This window comes from Phocoena sinus, chromosome 3 (assembly GCF_008692025.1).
Source record: "Phocoena sinus isolate mPhoSin1 chromosome 3, mPhoSin1.pri, whole genome shotgun sequence".
NCBI lineage: Eukaryota > Metazoa > Chordata > Mammalia > Artiodactyla > Phocoenidae > Phocoena > Phocoena sinus.
In genome coordinates this window covers 44,782,781-44,805,492 of record NC_045765.1, presented here as the reverse complement: position 1 = coordinate 44,805,492, position 22,712 = coordinate 44,782,781, and the positions used below count along the sequence as shown (strand labels likewise).

General features: G+C 50.1%; 1 protein-coding gene across 8 annotated transcripts in view; it reads right to left on the bottom strand.

The window, feature by feature from the left end:
• ANXA6 (annexin A6) overlaps positions 1–22,712 on the bottom strand; it is a 54,995-nt gene that overhangs the window by 10,965 nt on the left and 21,318 nt on the right. For 3 of the 8 annotated variants that reach the window (XM_032625992.1, XM_032625994.1, XM_032625996.1), the window contains exons 9-23: positions 22,212–22,305; positions 21,687–21,782; positions 20,998–21,056; positions 19,618–19,740; positions 18,098–18,156; positions 16,628–16,706; positions 14,836–14,917; positions 13,481–13,575; positions 12,780–12,893; positions 11,081–11,171; positions 10,181–10,260; positions 9,523–9,576; positions 4,513–4,530; positions 3,633–3,726; positions 2,281–2,376 (exon numbers count right to left, since the gene is read on the bottom strand). In XM_032625992.1, the coding sequence (XP_032481883.1) occupies positions 2,281–2,376; positions 3,633–3,726; positions 4,513–4,530; positions 9,523–9,576; positions 10,181–10,260; positions 11,081–11,171; positions 12,780–12,893; positions 13,481–13,575; positions 14,836–14,917; positions 16,628–16,706; positions 18,098–18,156; positions 19,618–19,740; positions 20,998–21,056; positions 21,687–21,782; positions 22,212–22,305 (1,234 nt within the window). Of the gene's footprint in view, positions 1–2,273; positions 2,377–3,632; positions 9,577–9,803; positions 9,957–10,180; positions 10,261–11,080; positions 11,172–12,779; positions 12,894–13,480; positions 13,576–14,835; positions 14,918–16,627; positions 16,707–18,097; positions 18,157–19,617; positions 19,741–20,997; positions 21,057–21,686; positions 21,783–22,211; positions 22,306–22,712 lie in introns of all 8 variants that reach the window. The other 5 variants (XM_032625997.1, XM_032625998.1, XR_004349102.1 and 2 more) reach the window with 4 other exon arrangements.

Sequence of the window (22,712 nt, the reverse complement as noted above, 5' to 3'; positions counted from 1 at the left end):
AAAGTATAGCTCCTGCAAGGCATCCGCATCACCTGGGAGCTTGGTAGATACGCACATTCTCAGGCCCCACCCGAGATGTGCTGAACCTGCAGCTCGGAAGGTGGGTGGCCAACTCATCCCACTTCTCCTGGGACATTGCTGGTTTTAGCACAAACCCAGATGGTTGGTCATTCCATTCTGGTGCAGCCTAATATTCGAGAACTACTGATTGAAATATGCCAAAGAATGTCTGTCAGTATAGCTTAGGGCACAGTGCCAACCCCTAGGGCTGAGTGTTGCCCACTCTTGCCCCATTGGCAGTCCCCATCCCTACCCCAGATACTGCCTGCCTAACAACCTCCCACACTTTCGCAAGGCCTGGGAGTCTCTAGTCCTCAGCAGCTGCTGGATTTCAAGGCTCCAGAGCTCACGCGGGCGGGAGGGTGTCTCAGATAGCTTAAGGAGGAGGAATCAGACGCCAGGACCAGGAAGCCAGAATGACTCTGGATATAAAAGTATCTCTATCAGGAAGGCAGGGGGCGAGAGACTGGAGCTGTGTATCCCAAGGGCACAGTCATGCAGGAGACAGGCCTGTACCCTCCCCTGCAGCAGGCTCGGGAACCGTGGGAAAGATCACATTACATACCGACCTTCCCAGGTCCTTATGTAGCTCCCTACCACCTCCCAGACAAACCCTAAGCTCCTTGGCCTGAAAATCAAAGCTCCTGCCTGCCTCTGCTCTCTCATTGCCTCTGTTGCCCATTCTCTGAACATTCTGTGAATCCCTTTGTGCCTCTGTCCTCCTGGTAAGGAGAAGTCTGCTGTCTGCCTTCCACTACTTTACCTCCCGAATCCACACCCCCAGTCCCATCACCTCCCCCAAGGAGCCTGCCCTGACTCGGAGCCTGGGGCTCAGTCAGTGTGGTTAAGGAGCAGACTGGGCAGGAACTTCCATCCTCTGCAAACGTACCCGAAAACCTTCCCCAGAACCTGAAGCCCGCCACCTGCCTCAGAGGACCCCGGGGACTGCCGTGGGATGGAATGAGGTGGAGTGGTGTGTCGGTATGCACACTCGTGCACACGCGCATACACATGGTCTAGGTGGGAGGAGAGAGGACAGAGGGAGAAACACGAGGAAAGCGAGGTCTAGACGTGTCTCCATAGAACAATTACTCTGGTGATTAATCCTAGCGTGAGCTTTGGGCTCGGGCGGCCTCTGGTGTGAGTCCTGCCTCCACCAGTGACACGTAACCTTTCTGAACCTCAGTGTCTCACTTTGTAAAATAAGCAGATAAAAGCACCTCGTAAGGATTCAACCAAAGCTGTGTGCAACTGGCTTCACACAGTGCCTGGCAGGAAATAATAATAGAAGCTAACACTCAGCCAGTGCATTCTATGTGCCGGGGGCAATGCTTTTAAGTGTTGTATAATTAACTCACTTAAATCTGTGTACTATGATCACATCCACTTTACAGAGGAGGAAAACTGAGGCACGGGGTTTCTGTGACTTGCCAATGGATGTAACTGTACAGATAGTAAGTGGCACTGCTGGGACTCTACCTGGATTCACTATGCTATTCTGCCTCCTAGGTATTGTTCCCAGGTGGTAAAGACCCACTGAAAGTTAAATGATAACATCACAACAATAACACCTCTGTTCCATCTGTTCTAAAACACCTTTTCCTCGAATTTGAAGTCCCTGAAATCAAGATGCATCCTGTAATTGATGGCAATTATGTAAAAACCTTCCACTGACCCCTCCAGGTAAGATGAAAAAAAAATGTGCATCAATACAATGCATTCTGTAGTCATAAATAAGATACTGCTAATCACTAATACTAATAAAAACAAGTTTGACTTTTGCTCATATCTACTCATCCGTTTATACACATGGAGAAATTGAGATCCAAAAGGGGAAAGACTTCTTCAAAGGCAAGAACTCAAATTACACAATAAGAGAGTAACCAAAGAGATCCAGGTGCTGGGAGGAGGGAAAGGTAAGTGTGTGTGTGTGTGTGTGTGTGTGTACGTACACACCCAAGTCCTGCAGGACACTGCACCCAGCCTGGCCATCACCCTCCCGGCCACCTCCCCAGAGAGCACTGTTTCCTCATCCTGCCCTGCAACCCAGAACAAGTTCTTGTGTTATCCTGCCAATCACACATAGGCAGAGCCCAAGAAGTGGCAGTGCTTCTCTTCCGGTACTAGTAGCTTAGGAAACTATAGAGGCCACACCCATCCAGTGAATCTGGCCATGTTCCCTGTGCCCCCCAGTCCCTTCCCTTGGTCCCCACCAGTTACCGATGGCCACAAACACATCTCTGACATCCCCGGACATCCGCTTCTTGATGGTGTGCTCCACGTCATAGTTGGTCATCTTGACGAACTCCTGGAAGACTGGCCCCAAGAGAAGCCCCGGAGGTGGGAGGTGAGCTTTGACTCAGAGGAAGGGGGGAAGATCACCCCTCCCCAACCCACCCAGCAGCAGCAGGTATGGCTGCAGCCCAGACCTAAATGCATTGGTCAGGACTGCTGTGGAAGGGATGTTCTGACCTCAGGGCTGCCTTGAGCTCAGAGCCAAATCTCTATCAAGTCAGACAGTGCCCCAGAGCTTTGGACAAGTTCCAGGAACCCAGGCATGGGTAGCAGAAGGAGCATACGTCCTATTCACAGCTCTGCCACAAGCTCATCAAGTTGACCTGGGGCGAACCCCTCCCCCTTTCTGGGCCTCCCCTTCCTCCTGGATAGAGGTTTGTTTTGTTTGTTTGTTTGTTCGCTGTGCTGAGGCATGCAGGATCTCAGTTCCCTGACCAGGGGTCGAACCCGTGTCCCCTGCAGTGGAAGCGTGGAGTCTTTACCACTGGACCACCAGGGAAGTCGGGATAGAGACTCATGTAAGCAATCACAATGATAACACTAAGGAAGCTACCAGGTGCTAAGTGCTTTTTGTGTATTTATTTTTTGTACCCCCACAACAGTCATGTGAGGTAGAATTAAAATCCTTAATTTATAGGTAAGGGAAGTAAGGCACAGATATTCAGTAACTTGCCCAGGGTCACACAACTGATAAGTGGGAGACCTGAATGAAGGCATTCCAGCTCCCAAGTCCGTTCTTTTAGTCACCGTGCTAAAGCACTTTCACTGGCAAGTGCCAGGCATGTGCGTGTCAAAACGTCCATGTCTTAGTGGTAAGGGCACTTCATCATCACCTAATGTCAGGGCCACCACATACGGGTGTGCCCTGTGCACGTGGCAGCCTGGTGTGTGTACATGGTCCTTGTGTCATTATCACCCCTCACCGCCTTGCTCCTGGCAGACGTTACCAAAGAATCATGACACAGAACCTTCGAATCCTCAACGCAGCATTCTAGGAAGCCACTACCAATCCACTGGAGTCGGCCTTGGAGGGAAAAGCCACCTGCCATCTCTTATCCCAGGCATCCCACATGCTTCCCAAAGGAGGTGAAGAGAGCTGGCCCGAGGCTGAATGATGCCGTTAGCAGCAGAGCCAGGACTAGACCTGGCTCCCGGTCCCCACTGGCCACCACACTCCCTTGCTGGGGTAAGGAGTGGGTGCGTGGGCAACTGGCTCCTATTGTCAAGACTAGGGGGTCTTCCTGCTGACTTGGGAGGGGGAGGGAGTCAGGCCTCACCTCTCCGGAGGTGCTGATAGCTACGCGTGCAGAGGATCATCATGAAACGTGTCTCCAGGGAAGATCTGTCTCCACTGGGCGTGTCTGCTATTTCCTGCAGAGCCCGGGTCGGGGAGAGAATTTGAGAGGGAAGACACGAGAAAGCCTCGTTTGTTATTCACTTTCATGTCTGCCTGGGCCGAGGGCAGTTAGAAGCTGGGCTAACTCAGCCACCCAAGGAGGCTGACGTTGGCCCCTTCCTTCTTCCTCGGACTCCACATCCCCGCTCCAGTTCCCAGAGACCCCGTGGACTCACCCAGAGGAGCTGAGCACAGAGCACTTCCACCCTGGCCTCAGGGTCACGGGACTGGGCCCAGGGGAGGGGCAAACAGGCACTGGGCATGGAGACTCAGAGTTCTCCTTCCATTTTTAAACCCCTCTGAAAGCCCCTCTGGGGAAGTGTGTCTGTGCACGTGTGCAAGGAAAAATGGCCTAGCCAGTGTTTCCCCAAGTGGGGTAAACAGGCAAACATATTTTTACACATCACATATGTAGGCTTCCACAGTGATCTTCTAGCCAGCTATCAGTTCTATTTACATCGATATGAAATTTCCTTTAAAATAACTCATTTTGGGTTAAAATAAAAAGAGTCCATTTAAAGAAAATTATTCACATCTGGTGGTATGTAGCACAAATCAGGCAGATGGTGAGTGGTGAAGTTTTGGGAAACGCTCGCCTGGCCCATATGTCACCCACCGGGGTTCTGTGGAGGCCCTGAAGGGAAGAGAGAGAACCTGGGGGGCACGGCCCCAAATCACTGCCTGACTCTGCCCCTCAGCTCCGCCCAGAGGCACAGCCAGACTCAGACCTTTAAAATCCACGTGAAGAACCGGGCACTCACCAAGATCTCAGCAGCCACCTGAGAGCAAGGAGGAGACAGGAGAGAGAGGGGGGAAGGCAAGAGTCAGAGGAGGCCCGGAGAGGGGGCCCTGGGGTGCAGGTGAGGGAGCCTGGCTCAGGGTGGCAGAGGTCCCACAGTTGGGGGCAGGGAAGGGGCTGGGAGGAGGCACCTTCCCCTGACCTTTGGGCTGGAGCTCAAAATGAGGACAGGTCTGGGAATTCACGATGAAAAGTGTTTACTGGAGGGGTAAGAGGAGGGCACAGGACAGGACACTCTACCCCTCACTCCTGGCAACCTAGGGCGACTCCTCAGAGCCACCGAGAAGTTCGACGTGAGACGTGCCCTGTTTCCTACAACTTTTACCACACTCGGAGTTGAAGGGTCCTTGGGAGACCTGTCATTTACCCCCTCGTGTTACAGACAGGAGACAGGAAAGCTGAGGCCTGGAGGGGACGTGCAGCCAATCAGGTGGGAAGATGCCAGCTGTTCACGTCATCTTACAAGGGTGAATTTTCATCATCACGTTATGCTGAACACAGAATTCTGAGGTTAGGACACTACTTTGTTAGGCAAATAGCTGTGACTCGCAGGGCCTGGGAACAGAATATAGCCAGTCCTGTGGTACCCCAGACTGAGTTCTGCCTTTTCTTTTTTTCCCGAAACTCTGCCAACTACTTTATTCTATTGGGCAGACTGAAATCATCCTCTTTATAAACATCTCAATAGACTTAGGCTTTAGAAACCTTTGCGTTAAATAAGTTTGTAATGTCTATCAAAATTCAAAATGCACACACCGCTTGATCAAGCGACCACACGTTGCTAGGAATTTCTCTTACAGATAAACCAGCAGAAGTCTTTGGAGATATTGTTCACTGTAATAGAGAAAAACTGGAAACCATCACTAGATCACTTGTTAAACAGGCAATGGTTCATTTAGTAATGGAAATCCACGCAGCGAGTAAAAAGAATCAGACTGGCCTACAGGGCTGATAAGGAGAGAGTTTCCATCTAAATTAAGCAGAAAAGTAAAATACAGCATGCTGTGTATAAGTGTTCCTTTTACCTAGATGAGAAAAGATAAATGTATGCTCACTCTTACATATTTACTAGGAAGTCGTGCTAGAGGGGTAGTCAAGATACTGTTGACAGCGGTTACCTTCAAGGAGAAGGACTGGGGGGAAGAGCTTTTGCATTTTGTTTTATTTTTCCTGAAATTTTATGTTTACATTTCCTCAACATGCAAATACGTTAATTTTTTTTTTTTTAAGTCAAATAGGAGTTATCAGAGCTACTAGGATTATGGGATGCTTCTGGTTTTTATTTACACTTTTCCATATGAAAAGCAACCTGGTTGCACCTTGAGGACATTATGCTCAGTGAAATAAGCCAGTTACAAAAGGACAAATACTGTATGATTGCAAATATATGAGGTCCCTAGAGTAGTCAACTTCATGGAGACAGAAAGCAGAATGGTGGTTGCCAGGGGCTGGGGGGAGGGGGAGTAGGTAGTTGCTGTTTAATGGGTACAGAGTTTCAGTTTTGCAAGATGAAGAGATCAGTGGATGCGTGGTGGAGATGGCCACACAACAGCATGAATGTACTTAATGCCAATGAACCGTACACTTTGGAAAGGTTAAGATGGTAAACTGTACAGTGTGTTACGTGTATTTTACCACAGGTTTTTTTAAAAAGTTATGCTAAAAAGTCTAGTATTGCTATTAAAAAGAGAGAGATGTTTAAAAAATTAAACAAAATGGAATCTAAAGTGTCAAAGATTCTTTACTTGGATGAGAAGAACCCCCAGATATATTTGTTTTTTCAAAGCACTTGAAGACCATCATATTTGTAATATGAAAAATGCAGTGGGTGACTACAATAATTTTCCAGATATTCAACACAAAAGCTTTTCCTCATTAGCGGAGCCACTTCATGCCAAAATTAATCTCCAGAAGTTAGAGTTACCACGTGACCCAGCAATTCTACTCGTAGACATACACCCAAGAGAAATGAAAACATACGTGCACATGAAAACTTGTACACATGTTTATGGTAGCATTATTCATAATAGCTAAAAAGTAGAAACAACCCAAATGTCTATTAGCTGATGAATGGAGGTTAAAAAAGAAAAAAGTAATATATCTATACAATGAAATATTATTTGGCAATGGAAAGGAATAAAGTACTGATATATACTATGATATGGACAAACTGTGAAAATATTACAATAAAGTGAAAGAAAGTAGCCACAAAGGGTCATATATTGTAGGATTCCATTTATATGAAATGTCCAGAATAGGTAAATCTATATAGGCAGAAAGTAGATTAGTGGTTGCCTAGGGCCGGGGGGTTGGGAGGAAGTGAGAGGAACTGCAATATGGACTGGGTTTCTTTTTAGGGTGATGAAATGTTCTAAAATTACTGTGGTGATGGTTGCACAAGTCTGTGAAGACACTAGCAACCACCGAATTGTATTCTTTAAATGGGTCAATAGATAGTATGCAAATTATATTTCAATAAAGCTGTTATATTAAAAAATAACCTGGAGATTGAATTATCTAAAAATGGCCACAATTCTTCATTTCACTCTGGGTCTATAATAATTAGATTATTTACATGATTTACTGCTCACACTGGAACACTGAGAGTAAGGGGCAACGGGTAAACACTGGCCATATGTCACCTGATCATAACAGACTCAGATTTCCAAGAGCTTGAGGTTGTTCTCGATGCCCAGAGTGAGAGCCTGGGAAGGAGGAGGTGTAAAACCAGCAAGCACACACCGTCAAGCACTAATGTCATTATTTTTCTGGGGCACCTTGGCTCTGCATGTGAAATGCCTTCAATTTTTGTATACATTTTCCTCCAGCATTCCCAATTCACCTCTAGAAATCTATTCTAAGGAAAAAAATCATGAATGTGATGAGAGTTGGTTACCAGGGAGAGGGCTTTTTAAAAGAAGTTTGGTAGATTCTTAAGTATTTAGCCATTAAATGATGCTATTGATTTTTTAAAAATATGTTACCGTATTCACAGAATACTCGTTTTTAACTGTTATAAATCAGGAATCCATTTTTATAAATACATAAAAAGACAACTAGAATAATATATTCTAAAATATTAACAATAGCTATTATTAGTAGTAGGTTATGGGGTTTTGTTTTTGGTTTTGCTTGTCTATTTTCTAAAGTTTCTACAAAATAATATGTATTACTTGAGAAACAAAATATTTCTAGCTATAAGGAAATGAGTCCACATTAAGATCAGGGTCTAGCAACTGTGAATCTGGAGAAGCAGCTGAGTTGGGCGGGGTCTGGCTCTGGCTCCCTTGGTTGACTCCACCCAGGTTCTCTCTCCCTGCTTCTCGCCTGAAAAGTAGCTGCCAGCGAGGCCCACCATTGCCCCCTGCTGGCAGCAACTAGAAGCATAGCCTCCTAGGCGGACCAGGCACCAAGTAGAATTCCCCGGAGGATGAATTTCAGGGTGATGGATGGATTTGGGTTGAGCTTTCAGGAGAAAGCCAGGTTCAAAGACCCTTAACGGCACAATGGGGCTGCTCACAGCAGTACTTAATAAATACCTGCTGAATGAGGGGATGAAATGTGGTCTCAGCAAGCCAGTCTAGTGGGGGGCTTTCCTAGACTGGGTTCCCAGGCTAGCCCCCCTAAACATATCTATAACACATTTGGAATACCTTATCTGAATGGAACCCTGCAGCTTCTGACAACTGTATTCCAAACAAGGGGCAGGAAAACCAGATACCAGCAGCTACCTGGTTTGGAAGCTGCAGGGAAATTACTATACTGGGTCCAGGAGGAGGATATTAAATGGTATTAAGTGCAGGTTTTGGAGTCAGGCAAGCCTGGCTTAAAATCACACCTTGGTCACTTACAAACTGTATCCTTGGATAGGTAAGGGGCTTCATTTTTCCTCCAGTAAGAAAATGGGGTCATACCAAAGTATGAAATAGCCTCAGCGTCACACTCAGTACACACTGTAACAGTTCTGTAGTTGTCGGGTTACAGCTACAGATTCTTCAGCTCAGAGGGTGCCGTAACATTTCACATCCCTGTTGGTAGAATTCAGAACAGGGCTGCTGCCCTGACTCCCAGTCTATCAGGGCTCTTTTCAACCCACCAACTGTAAAAGAAGGGGGCTGGAAACACTGGCTGTGGTATCTATGCCTGACCCCTGGACCTGGGCCGGGCCAGAGGATGCCGGGAACAAGGCTCAGGTGAGTGGGGACAGTGCAGATGGCCTCAACAGGGACTCCCCATCCATGGCGGCCCAGGGGGACAATGGATTTTGGGCTGTCCAGCCTCCGTGAGAAGCCATCTCCAGACCTCAAGCTCATCAGCCTTAGAAGCAGGGTAGCAGCAGAGCATCCAGGAGATCCTATAGAACCCCCTGCCCCCCTATTCACTCAACAACAGATATATATTGAGTGCCAACCATGTGCCACTTTGGATACATCAGTGAGCAAAACAAAGACCCCAGTCCTCGATGAACTCCCTTTCTAGGTCTCCCAGGACATCCTCTTCGACTTGGTCACATTTTATGGGTAATAAACTGAGACCTTTAGCACTCAGGCCCCCTTCCCAGCAAGCTCCCAGACCAGCGCCCTCTGGGTCAATTCCACCTGGGCCACTGATTTTCTGTGTGACTTTCAGAAGCCATTCACGCTCTCAGGGCCTCCATTTTCCAACTGTAACATGAGGGGCCTGACCTGGACAATCCATAGGTTCCTTCTAGCTCTGAGGGTCTAGGGCTCGAGCTCTACTCTTCACATAGGAAATGTCAGTAGAATCAGCACCACCCTCCCAAGCCTCTCTCTGAAAGTTCTGGAAAGTGTCCTAGTCTCACTTGTAAGGGTGGAGAGGTGCAGAGGCCAAAAGTCTAAGTGTAGCTGGTCACACCAGCCATGTCCTGCCAGATGCCTTCCCCACTCCCAGATAGCCAGGGCCTGGCATGGACAGATGTCAGCTGGGCAGGGGATGGGGTGGGGTGTCTCACCTGGGCATCTTCCCGCACCCGGTCCTGATCTTCTCCTCCCTCTTCACGGTTCCCCTGTAGCAGGACCAGTAAGAAAGTTCAGCCTCCAAACATCCACCCTCTCTGTCCCTCAGTAGCCACAGGACTTTGCTCAGCCACTCACCTCTCTGAATCCTCTCCCTCATGTGTAACATGGGAACAATAAACCTGCCTTCATAAGGTAGGCAGTCACGAGCATTAACACAAACATTAGGAAGGCGCTTAGCCCAATGCCTGACTCAGACACACTGAGCTTGCCATACCTGTGCATCAGGGCCTGGCGCCTGGGTTGCGAGAATTCAAGAGATGGTAACAGAAGCTCTTGGATGATGACACAGGGAAAGGTCACCTACATGGCTTTGTCCTGTCAGCTGGGGGCCCAAAAAGCCAGGTTGAGGGCAATCAGGGAAGGCTGCCTGGAGAAGGGGGCACTAAGCCAGCTTTGAAAAGTGAACAATGGAGAAGGCATTGCACAAGTAGTAACCGCCTCAGTGGTAAGACTCTGAGGAGGCAGCAGGGGAAGACATCCTCTCCTCATCAGGAGTGGACTCCTAACTCCCTGCCCTTCCCTGCAGCAACCCTTCCCCGACTCCCAGGGCCCCAGAGGGCCAAGCAGGCCTGGGGCCATGAATTCACACACCGTGGCCAGAGAGATGAGGATCCTCTTGAAAAGGCCGGACGTGTCTGAGCTCAGATCATCTTCCAGGGACTTGTGATAGTCTGAGACAGAGAAAGGAGGTGTGGGCACCTGCTGGCCAAGAAGGACATGGGATGGGGAAGGGGTCCTAGAAGGGCAGACTGAAGTCAGAGCTGTGCTGGCGGGGTGGTGGAGGTGAAGGAGTTTGTAGTTGGCTCTTGGGGGCATCCAGCTACCCTCCTGTTGATTTTGACAGTGATGTGCCCATCGGTCCATCATCTCCCTCTGCTCCTGTCCCTGCTGAGGGCTCAGTGCCTCTCCCCCCTCCCATACAACAGCCTCTCTGTCTTCACTCTCTTTCCTACCTTCGCTTCTGCATGGCAGTTGCTGGACACAAAAGCACAGCTCTGATCATGTCACTTCCCTGCTCAAAGACTCTACCATTTTAAAGCTGCTCAGAAGAGAAAATGCTTAAAACGTTTTTGACTGACACGCAAGGTTCTTCAGGATAATATGGGATCATTTGTTAAAAATTTATTAAAAATTTCAAGACGGTGACAGCAAAGCATGTAACCAGGCACAGGGCCTTCTGAATGTGGGGCCCTGTGTGACTGCACAGGCCAAACGCCCATGAAGCCACCCTCTCTCTCCAGTGGCCTGGGTGCTCTCTCTCCCACTCCCAGTCAAACCCTCTTCTACCTCCAGGCCTCTGTCCTGCTGGGACTCCGTCTGGGGCACCTTTTTCCCAGACACAGGGCTGGGCACACCCAATGGGCTTATCAAAGCCTAGCGGCCTGAGAGGAGGGAGATGGGGCAGGGCTGTAGGGTGAGGCCAGGAGGTGGGGGACCTGCTCTTCCCCCCACACCTCCCAGCGGCACTGGCCCCAGGCCTCCCACACTCACCCTCCTTATAGGCCTCATTGATGGCCCGGATTTCGGCGTTGGTCCGAGTGGCCAGGATTTCGATGAGAGCCTTTTCGTCTGTGCCGGCTCCCTAGAAGGTCAAGGCAAAGAGGATCTGAACCACAGCCCCAACCCCCGTACAGAGGCCCGACGGGCCCAGGTCAAAGAGACCCCTGCTCCAAGAAACCACGCAGGAGGTCAACGCTCAGACCAAGCCTTCCCTAATTTTCTTTTTACCCTCAGATGTGGCCCCCAGACCAGACCTTGGCACGATCAAGGGACCATACTAGCTTGTAAAGATTTCCAGAACCTCCCATGAGAAGTGCTTTGGACCAAAAATTTTAAAAAGAAAAGAATATACAGGATATGGGCGTGTGTGTGTGTGTGTATAAAAATGCTTATATGCATACATATCTGAATATAAATATTTATATCTAAGTACATAAAAAGGACAGAGGACATGCATCACAGTGTAACAGTGATTGCGGTCTCCGGGTGGGTGAGGGATCACAGATGATTTTTTTTTTGTTTGTTTGTTTTTTTTGTTTTTTGTTTTTTGTTTTTTGTTTTTTGCGGTACACGGGCCTCTCACTGCTGTGGCCTCTCCTGTTGCAGAGCACAGGCTCCGGACGCGCAGGCTCAGCGGCCATGGCTCACGGGCCCAGCTGCTCCGCGGCACGTGGGATCTTCCCGGACCGGGGCACGAACCCGTGTCCCCTGCATCGGCAGGCGGACTCTCAACCACTGCGCCACCAGGGAAGCCCACAGATGATTTTTATTTTCTTCTTTTTTGCTCTGTGTATGTTTTCCCAAGCTTTCATGGTGAACACATATTTGTCAGAAGAAAAAAAAAAAGTTCCGTGCTTTAAGGAAAACAACAAGCTACATTTGTTTACATTTGGATTTGATGGATGATACACGGACTGAGGCAGCTGAGGAACCCATTATTCTAAGGTCTCCACTTTGGGGGAGGGAAGGGAGGCAGTTAAGACTGGTTGACTGACGGATTCAAGTATCTATTAAACACCCATTATGTGCCAGACACTGTGCAAGCTGCTGGGGAAATGGCTATAAAAAAAGGTAAAACATGTCTCTGTCCTGGGCGGTTACTGCCCAGTGGTCAATTGGTCTCTGGGTTCTCTGACCTGAAGGAAAGCTTCAACAGTCTCTTTATTAAAAGCTGGTGTGTGATGAGGACAGCCTTATCCTCAGAGTGTTCTGAGACCCACGGTCTAGCCCCATCCTTCTCCTAATTCCACGTTTTTAAGTCATTCATTTTTTTGTCCAGGAATTTGAAAAGGACAATAATCTCAATTTGCTTTGCCCAGGGAATGTCTGCTCTCCTCTTAATCCTTAAGGAGCCGAAAACTCTAGTGGTTTCATGTGGTTGTCAAGTCAGGCACTCGAATCAGAAGACTTGATCCGAATTCCAGCTCTGCTACTTCCTAGTGCTATGACTTTAACCAAGTAACTTAAGCTCTGAGCCTCAGCTTCCTCATCTGTAAAATGGGGACAAAAGAGAAGCCTTGCCTTGTGGGTTGATGAGACAGGGAACTGAGCTAAGACACTGAGCCCAGGATAGGTGTGGGAGGGGCTCTACCAAGGAGTTACACGCAACACACCTGGGCTTGGGAGGAGTGCCTGTGTCCCCCACAGCACCCAGAGACTGGACCCTACTGCCTTGGTGCCCACGCCTTACCTCCATGGCTTTCTTCAACTGCTTGGCATCATAGTGGGCCGGTGGCATCATAAGCCCCAGAATCAGCCTCGCCAGGTCTCCAGAGAGCTCAGACTTCAGGTCAGCCATCAAGTCCTGCAGAGAGCAGAGCCAAGGTCATGCCAACATCAGCACCTGCCCACATGTGACTTGGAACAGGGAGGAGACATGGAAGGAGGAGATGGGGGCTCCACGTGGATGCAGGGATCGTGGGAGCCTGTGTATGTCTTGGCTGACGTTGGGTTCACTGTTTGGAGGAAGCCAAAGAGGGTGGGGGAAAAAAACCAAGCTGGAGGAAGACCTGCTTGTTCTCCTTGGAGGCAGGAGGCAGGAGACAGAGAAGGAAAGGGGGCAGTGCCATTTCCAGCCTGGGGAAACTGGTCAGCCAAAACTAGATGCCACTAACACAACTCATATCCCTGATCGAAGCTCTGAGTGGAGCCAGTCACACACGTGTTGCTGACCACAAGGAACCCGGGGTGCAGTGGGAGGGAGAGGTGTGTGTGCAGGCAGCCCAAATCCAGTGCTGGAGACACTCCAAGAACACGTGGCCACGGTGGGGGGGGGGGGGTGCCACTGCCGTGAAGACCCAGGTGCAGAGCTGGCTGTGACAGGCCGAGCTCCCTCCAAGGAGGAGCGTGGACGCGGGGCCCAGGGCCCAGGGCCCAGGCTGAGGCCCTTACCCGGCCGAAGTGAGACTTGAAGGTCTGGCGGATCTGCTGCCGTTGGGCATTGCTGCGGTGCGTGATGATGTCAATGATGGTGTCCTCGTCCGTTCCTGAGTCCCCAGAACCACAGTTCAGAGGAAGGCCTTGGCCCAGCTCCCCCATCTCCCCCAGTGATGGGCCCCACCCACTTTTGTCAGGGTAGAGGCCAAGATAGGCAGTCTTATGCCCCCAAGTCCCTGCAGGAGCCTTGCTTCTGGCCCAAGACACTAACTTCCCCGGGATTCCTTCTGCACTTCTTTCTGCTGTGTCACTCGTTGAGGAAACAAAGACCCCCGGGGGAGCAGAGAGCACTGGGTGGAGAGCCAGGGCTTCTGAGTTCTAGTCCCAGCTCTGGCAATGGCCATCCCCTGGGACAAGTCCCCTCCTCTTCTGTTTCACATGAAGAGCTGGAGGGGTTACTAAGGGATCCTTCCAACCTGACAACCTAAGTCCTTTTGGGGACCCTGCGTCCTTTCTCTGTAACGTCCTGAAAGCTGGACCCCAAGTCCCTCTAACCACAGCAGGTTGACTCTGGAAGGCATCAGGGTACCATTTCCTGCCCCTCAGATCAATGCCATCAACCTCAGACCTGGCACAGGACTCTGTCTTTATTATTTATTAATTTTTTAAGGACTCTATCTTTCAAGAGCATTTTTACCGCTGTCATCTTACAGTCCTAGATATGCTTGGTAGATATTATTACTCCCATGAGACAAATGAAAATGAGGCCCAGAAGGTAAAAGACTTCGCCCAAGGTCCCCTGGGAGGTGCTGTTAGACAGATGGGGGAGAAAGGGCAATGGAAGCCAAGCCTAGATGCTCCGTCCCCGCTGGCCTTCCTGAGGACAGGCCACCCACCCACAGGTGGTTCTTCTCATCTAAGCCAAACGGAGGCCTGGATGTGGGCAACCAGCAGGAGGTGTTCCCACGCCAGAAATGGCCTCTTGGGTTACAGGGTCCACATCCCTTATGTTATGCATGGAGATACTGAGACCCCCAGGTGGGTTACGGGACTTGCCCAAAGTCACACACTGAGTCCGCAGCAAAGCCAGAGCAAAAACCCAGCCTTATCACCTAGTACTTTTTTCTCTACCAGGGCCTGGGAGCACCTTGGTCTCTGGGAATGTTCCTTACAAACGCCCTCACTCCCCTCCTCCCTAGACCTAGGGAGCTGGAGGCTCGAGGGTGGTGGAGACTCAAAGCAAATAAAGTGCTCGTCATCCTGCAGATCCCAGTCTGAGGCCTCAGCTCTTGCCCCTGCCAGGCCCATTGCCAGACTTGCCACCCCTGCTGCTCCAGAGGCCAACCTGGTCCCTTTCACGTGCCCCTTACCAAGTCCCTTCATGGCTTTCCGCAGGGCTTTGGCATCTGTGTCAGGGTTAAAGTCACCAGCTGGGCGCACAGTTCCTTTCACCTGCAAGAAGCAGAAAGTGACTCGGCAGGTGCCTGGAGGCCCCCCGGGGGCCACGCCAAGAGAGGAGCATGCGAGGGAGGGGAGGCTTTTTCCCCATGAGCCCCAAACCAAGCAGCTTGGGGGGAAAGAGGCGGGGGTGAAGGCGCAGCAGACAGACCCCTGCCCTAGAGCTGAGAGAGGGAGGAGAGCGACAGACCCAGGCCTGGGAGCAGGTCAAGTGCTGTCAGGGGAAGAGAGGCCGGGCTCCTGCCCCAGGAGTCAGCTCTGGCCCAGCTGCACTGGAACCCAGTCCCTCGGAACCCTGCCCTGTTGCCAAGGTCTTTTTGCCTCCTAGAGAAACGCTCTCCCTGAAAAGGCAACTGAAATGTTCTGAAATACCAGAACAGAGTTGCCCAAATTTCAGTCACTCCTGAATGACTTCATAATGTTTTCTATATTTGTGTACACCCTATGTTATTTCCTAATATTTTACCTTAATTCAGCTTCTTTTTTGTTGTACTTAAATGCATTCATTTTGAAGTGTATTTAAATATGCCTAAAGGGCAAGGATTTTGGTCCATTTCGTTCTTTGATATACCCCAAGAGCCTGCAGCAGTGCCTGACACAGGGGTAAGCTCTCAAAAAAAATTTGCTCAATGAATTAATGAATGAAAATCATTTTATATCACTATCATGAATAGAAAATTGGTGTCATGTGCCATAAACTGATAATAACCCATGAAAAGAAATGTCATAAAAACAAAACACATGTTTTCAAATACCACCCAATTTAACAAGACACCGTTGCTTGCCAGAAGCTGTGAACCCGAAGCTAGCTCTCTCAGCTCTTTGTGAAAAGGGCAAATTAGCGACTATGGCAAAGACGTGGCACCAAACTGAGACTCCTTCTTTGACATTAACAATAAGGTTGATGAGAGTGAAGTGGAGCGGCTTTCTCACTATGTGGAGTCAGTGTTATTTAATGCCATGGAGGTCCCCCTCCCCGGAAGAAAAACGCAATTCATTTCTCATATGACTTAACATCATCTGCAATGACAAGCTCTTGCCTTATGATTGGGGAAACACCGTCCTATAACATCAGAGCACAAGAGCCCTTGGAGGGCATCCAGACTGCCATGTCTAACAGCCTCGTCTGAGAGATGGAGACAGAGAGAGGTGGGGACCCGCCAAAGGTAGCTAGTGAGTGAGTAATAGAGTCCTAGGTTCCAAATATTTTCGTAGGGGCCAAGTGCTACCAGTCCCTGGATACGTTTGCCCTGACTACTTCTGTGAAACCTTTCCTTCTTGCCCTGTGTGGACCCTGGGTCTGAGGATGGTCAGGATGACCAAGAATCCCCCAGTGCACCCAGGGGTGCCCAGCTGTTCTCAGTTTTCATGCCTCCAAAACCCAACTGTCGGACCCAGGATGGGATAGGCCCCGCTACTGAACCAACCAGGTCTCCATTTGGCAAGGTCTGTTAGTAGTTAGTGGGGCAGAACGCCTCCCAGCATGTGAGAGGTGAACGCAGGAATCAGATGCCAACACCAGAGCGCCCACCCACCCATCCATCACTCCGCGGAGAACAGGAAGCTTCAAGACGTGAGACTCAATGTCTCGGGTTGGCCACCAGGGGGCAGCTGGGTGCCAACCAGAGCAGCAGGAAGGTGCGAGCAGAAGAGTGGAAACTGTGGTCAAGAGGTCAAGCAGGCGGGGTGGGGGGAGGGTCTGACCTCTACTCGGGCCACTGCACTAAGTTCCCACATCTGATAGGCCACCTGCGCTGCCTCCGGGAAGAACTTGCCAGCAGCACTGGAACGGAGGGTGTTAGGGAGAGGACAGGAGGGAAGGTCATCGTGGGCAACACTCACACACACAACACACACACGCGCGCGCACACACACACACACACTTGAAGTAAATCCATCTGGTTTTCCCTTCTCTGCAGCCTGGGCCTCACCCATTCACCATAGCCCTCCCTCCACCTCTGAGAACCTTCTACCCTCTCTTGCGACACCCCCCCCCACCATGCTGGCTCTGAGCAGCAGCCTTCCTGGCGCCAGGCCCCACGCAGGAGATGATTTCTCTAGTCCCTCAACCTCCCCTTTCCTTTTTATAATTTGAGTGACTTCTATCCAAGTCTCCCGTCTCAGACACGTCCATGACCAGCTTAGGGCCACGCCATCTCTACCTCTCCTTCTGCCAAGCACCCCGGTTTATTAGTTGCCAGGTAAATATCTGCTGAACCGAATCAGCCCCTAAGGCGCTTAACAAAGGTAAACGGGAGGCTCTCGTATTCCCTACTTAACTGGATCATGAGAAGCCCCAGAGAAGGGAAATCAGAGTACCTGTAGTTCCTTTCCTAGCACCCAAATCTGGTCAAGTCATGCCCCAATTTAACACCTCCAATGGCTGGTTCTCTGCTACCCTTAGGTGAGGTTTGTGTGCCAGCAAGAGGCCCCAGACCCTGCCCACCTCTCAGCCTCATCTCTCCCCAGCATGCTACAGAAGTGCGACCTCAGTTACATAAATGAACCAGGCTGTGCCTTCTCCTCTCTAGGCCCTCTCTCCACCCCAAACACTCTCCCTCCAGGCCCTGTCTTCACCTCTTCACCTTCCTCCTGGCATCTCAGCCTCATTATCTCCAGGAGCCTCCCCGCCCTGTCTGGCATAGCGCACCCTCTGAGGGCTCTCAGAGGCTCGTATACTTCCCCATCATGTACGTACACCCTGGTCTGTATGCTTTTCTAGGCCGGAGGCATCATCACTGTGCTACCCCTCAATGCCTGCACATGGAGAGTACTTAATACAGAGATGCTGAATAAACAAGTAGTCAGAGCAGGCATCTGTATTTTTTCCATTTAAAAGATGATGAAACCGAGAAGCACCTGTGAAGAAAGTAGCAGGGCCTAGACCCTCATATTCTGATTCCTGGTCCACACCCCCAGGCTGATTCCCAAGTTCACAGGAGTAGACGTCTCCATGTATGGGAGACCACACTCACGTGCACATACATGGACACGCAGACTCTCACCTGTGTGGTGCTCTGGCCTTCGGGGAATCCCCAAGCCCATCCAATCCATCATCCATCCATCCATCCATCCACCCATCCATCCAGATGAGGCCAAGAGAATCCTGACCGGCCACGACTGCGGCCACGCCCAAGGCCACGCCCTCCAGCCCTCGGCCAGGAGGTCACTTACTCATCATCTCCCCCACACAGCTTCAGCAGAGTCTTCTTGTACTCGCCAGAGGTGTCGTTCTGGGGAGAAAGACAGAGAAAGGTTACCTCTCATTCAGCCCTGGGATCCTCTCAGACAAGGAGGGGAGGTTCTCCCCCAAACAGGGGGAGGCTGTCCACGTATTCACAGCAGCCCTGACTCTCCTCCTGTCTGGAGGTGGCTGAGACCAAAAAGTGGTGTACTGGTAAGCAGTAACAACTGGCTCTCTAGGAAACAAAGGAAAAAAAGCCCTGATTTGTAGCATTTGCCAATTTCCATGGTGTAAATACCTCCAATGGACAATTCCAAGCTACCGATATGCCTTTACTGAACGTGGAATTAAGAAGAGGTGCCTTCCCCAGACAGCTGGCCTCAGCACACCCCTGCCACCAGATAATCCCCAGCCGTGCTCTCCCACATGAAATAGTCCATGAAATAGGGCTCCCTGAGCAAAAACATTGGGAGTGCCAAAACCAAACAAACAAATGTACATTTGATAGACACGGCATATTCTACATCCCTCTTGGAGCCTCATAATGGACATATTAAAGTGAAGGCTGTGAGAAGTGCTGCAGTAAAGAAGCTGACTTATCTTTGCTTATTCTACTTTTTTCCAAACGTTTTCCATGGGACATTTTTGCACACAATGCCTATACAATTCCTATTTAGAAATACACTTTGGGGGGCTTCCCTGGTGGCGCAGTGGTTAAGAATCCGCCTGCCAATGTAGGGGACACGGGTTCGATCCCTGGTCCGGGAAGACCCCACATACCGCGGAGCAACTGAGCCCATGCGCCACAACTACTGAGCCTGTGCTCTAGGGCCCGTGAGCCACAACTACTGAAGCCCGCATGCCTAGAGCCCGTGCTCTGCAACAAGAGAAGCCACCACAATGAGAAGCCCGAGCACCGCAACGAAGAATAGGCCCCGCTCACTGCAACTAGAGAAAGCCTGAGTGCAGCAACAAAGACCCTACGCAACCAAAAATCAGTAAATCAATAAATAAATTTATAAAGAAAAAAAAAAAAGAAACACACTTTGGGGAGCTCAGCTTGAACTCAGAAAGCTTTATCCCACTCACGTGAAACAAGGAGAACTCAACCAGTTCTGCATCTGTCTCCTGTCTCCAGTCTCGTGGGCTGGACAGCCCAGAGTCATCGCCTGGCCCAGGGCCAACACGTCCCAAATAAACCCTCCTTTGTGTTCTTCAGTGCCTCCTGCTGCCTTCAGGAGGCTGACCTCTCACTGCCCTAGGGATGGAGTCCTCAGCCTGGATTCAACTTCATGCTCTTCATGGCCCCGCCCTGCATTCCTCTAAAGAGGTGCCTCATGTCTTACAAGCACCCTGGACATCTGCTCCTCTGCTGAGCTGCCTTAAATTTCCTGAAGGTGCCACAGGCTGAGGCTCCTGGAATCCCCATGAGATGCCCAGCTTTCCAAGACAGTGCCTTTTCTCTTGGGAGAGCTCCCCAGCCCTCCCTGTACCCCCGTGAGCACCTCACCTTGATCATGCTGTACAGGGACTTTTCATATTTCGTCCGGAATATCTCCCGGACATCGAGTATGTCCAGCTCACTGCGGGAGACCATGATACGGATCAGGGTGTTGTCACGAGTCCCCAGCCCCTGCAAGACAAGCGGGTTTGGGGGACAGGGAGTTGAGAGGGGGCTGGAGTGCTGACAGCCCCCAGCTCAACTGAAAATACAACTTTTTGAGATAAAATGTTAAAATTAAGAACGAAAGAAGCAAATTGCCAATCCCTCCAAAGCTCCCTGTGTGTCCCTCCTGCTTTTATCTCCTTCCTCCCCCGACCTCATGTCATTCCCATCCTTGATACCCTCATAATTTTACCTAACTTTGTAACTCTAAGCAATACGCGATTTAGGTTCGCACATTTCGGAACTCTGTAAACACACCCCTATGCATTTATTTGTCCATGATGTTCCTGATGGACACCGGGTTGTTTCCAGTTCTTTCATAATATGGACAACACTGCTATGAACGTTCTTATGAACACATCATACAGGCAAACGTCTCTGCGGGGCCCAGCTGTCCAGCTCACTCTGGCGCTGGGAGACAGAGGATGGGCTACAGGCCACTTGTCCTTGTGGGATGGCCATGCAGGGACTTTGGGCCTATGGCCTCTGGCAACAAATGATTCATTCAGCCTGGTGCCCTGTGGGAATATCACCACTTTCTGTGTGTCATGTGTGTAAAGTCCTGGGAAGCACTACCGTCAGTACCCGGGTCTCAGGGATGAACATCACGAATCTTGGCAGAAAATGCCAAACTGTTTTTCACTTATTTACGTACATTGTATATAAACATTCTGTTTAATAGTATTTAAAAAGCATGGGCTTCCGATTGGAATTGACATATACACACTACTATGTATAAAACAGATAACTAATAAGGACCCACTGTATAGCACAGGGAACTCTACTCAATACTCTGTAATGGCCTATATGGGAAAAGAATCTAAAAAAGAGCAGAGGTATGTGTATGTATAACAGATTCACTTTGCTGTCCACCTGAAACTAACACAACAGTGTAAATCAACTATACTCCAATAAAAATTAAAAAAAAAAAAAGCATGGGCTTCCAACCCAGCTGGTTAGCTGGATCGGATGCAGGCTGTCACTGCACCCTCTGATCAATCATGAGGACAGGGCAGGTATTGGGTGGACAGGTGTGTGACCAGGCAGCACTCCAGGCTCTGGAGCTCACCTGGGACCAAGTGGCATCACGCTGTCCTGTGGTCAATGCCTTGAACACTCGCTTTGGCCGGTGGACCCCAAGGATTTGTCAGACTCCCAACAGTCCTGTGGAGGCGTGCAGAGCCCCCATCCCCCTACCTCATTCACATCAACCCCCCCACGCACCTTCATGGCCTTGAAGAGCCTTTCAGCAAAATACTCTGGGGTGCTCCGGACGCACTTCACTGGGAAGAGGGAGGAAGAGGTAGTTATTCTGGCTGCCTCGGAAGGATGAAGGGGTGGCCCGAGCCCTTTTTTGTTTCCGTTCCTTGGGGGTCACCAAGTTCAAACCTGGGAAGAACCTGGTTCCTGATAAGCCGCAGTCCTTGAGCACCCCAGACCCACCACTTTTATCACAAACCCAGGGGACACAGAAATCAGAAAATGGGCCTGTTGTCATGTGGGGAGTGAACTGCAAGGACCCCCTTCCACTTTCTAGTCCTTCGGGGTTTCACAGGGAACTGGGTCAGGTGGGGAAGCATCTGGGATGGGGCTGGGAAAGGTAGTTCCTCAACAGAAAGGTACCAGCTGAACCTCTGGATCTTGCTGGCAGAGTGGGCTAGAACCTAACTACTTTAAATAGGGTTGGTGGGGGATAGCTCTGGGCAAGATGAGGGCTGGGCCGTAGCTCTCCCCCAAGAAACACATACCCACAACCTACCCCAGGCTCAGGCATACTGACTCTTGAAATGTCTGGCTTGCAAACAGACAATCTGGTTTTCTCCTTCCCACCTCCATACCATACAATTCCCCTGTTCCTGGGTCAGAATCCCTGAATCCCTCAAAGGCCCCGGGAATGCAATGTCAGGACGTACCCACAGCAAGCATCAGCTTCTCAAAGTCCCCGGACAGCTCCCCTCGGATGCTGGCTTCGATCGGCTTCCCCGTGGTCTTCAGATACTCATCAAACACTGAGTCCGACAGACAGAAAGGGGTGTTAAGAGTACCCCCATAACACTGGAAGGAATGGGGACTTCAGAAGGGGAGGCATAGTGGCCAGGACCAGCGTGCCACCGTGAAGGTAGGGCTGGCACCTAGGGAGGGGTCAGGGAGGTCGTGAACATCACCAGCCACCATGCAGCCTCGCTGCGTCTGCTGTGAGAGACTGTGTACACCTCCTGCTCCAACATGAAGACAGGACTGGTACTGAGACGGAGGGGCTGAACATCCTGTTAAGGCCTCTCATGAGGGCCTCTACAAACCACCATCTAATAAAATCAAGACTAGTGTTTGGGTTGTGGATGAGGCAGCTATCATGCTCCCTTAGCAGAAAAGGAAAAGAGAAAGGAAATCTTGGCATAACTCGAAGGGGGCAGCTGTAGGTCTTCTCTGGAGCTTACCCAACCGAAGGTGCTGCTTGCTGCGATTTCCCAAAATGTAAATGAACTGGGCTTCATCTGTTCCCCATTTCAGTTCCCCTGCCTCATACAGGTCCTGAAGGGGAAGAGGTGGGATTTAACTAAAAGAGGAAACCGCAGGAGACAGAACTCACCAGCCAAGCCACTCAGAACTGCTGCCAGATCCCTGAACATGCCCTTAATTGGTAGCCTCAGGACATCTGCATACACCTGTACAGCTTTCTCCCTTTCTTTCTGGGGAAACTCCTACTCAAACTTCAGGGCCCAAATTAAATGTCTCATTTGTTCTCAAAGCACTTCCTGATGTCCCTAGGCAGAGTTCTCTTTCCTTCCCTCTCTCTTCTAGGCTTCCTGTTTCTTTATAGCTTTGATCTAGTGTATATTATAATATTTATATGCCTTGCTTCCCACTATGACATGGGCTCCTCAAGAACAGGAATTATGTCTTACATTCTCTGTATCTACTGCTGCAGTGTTACTGGC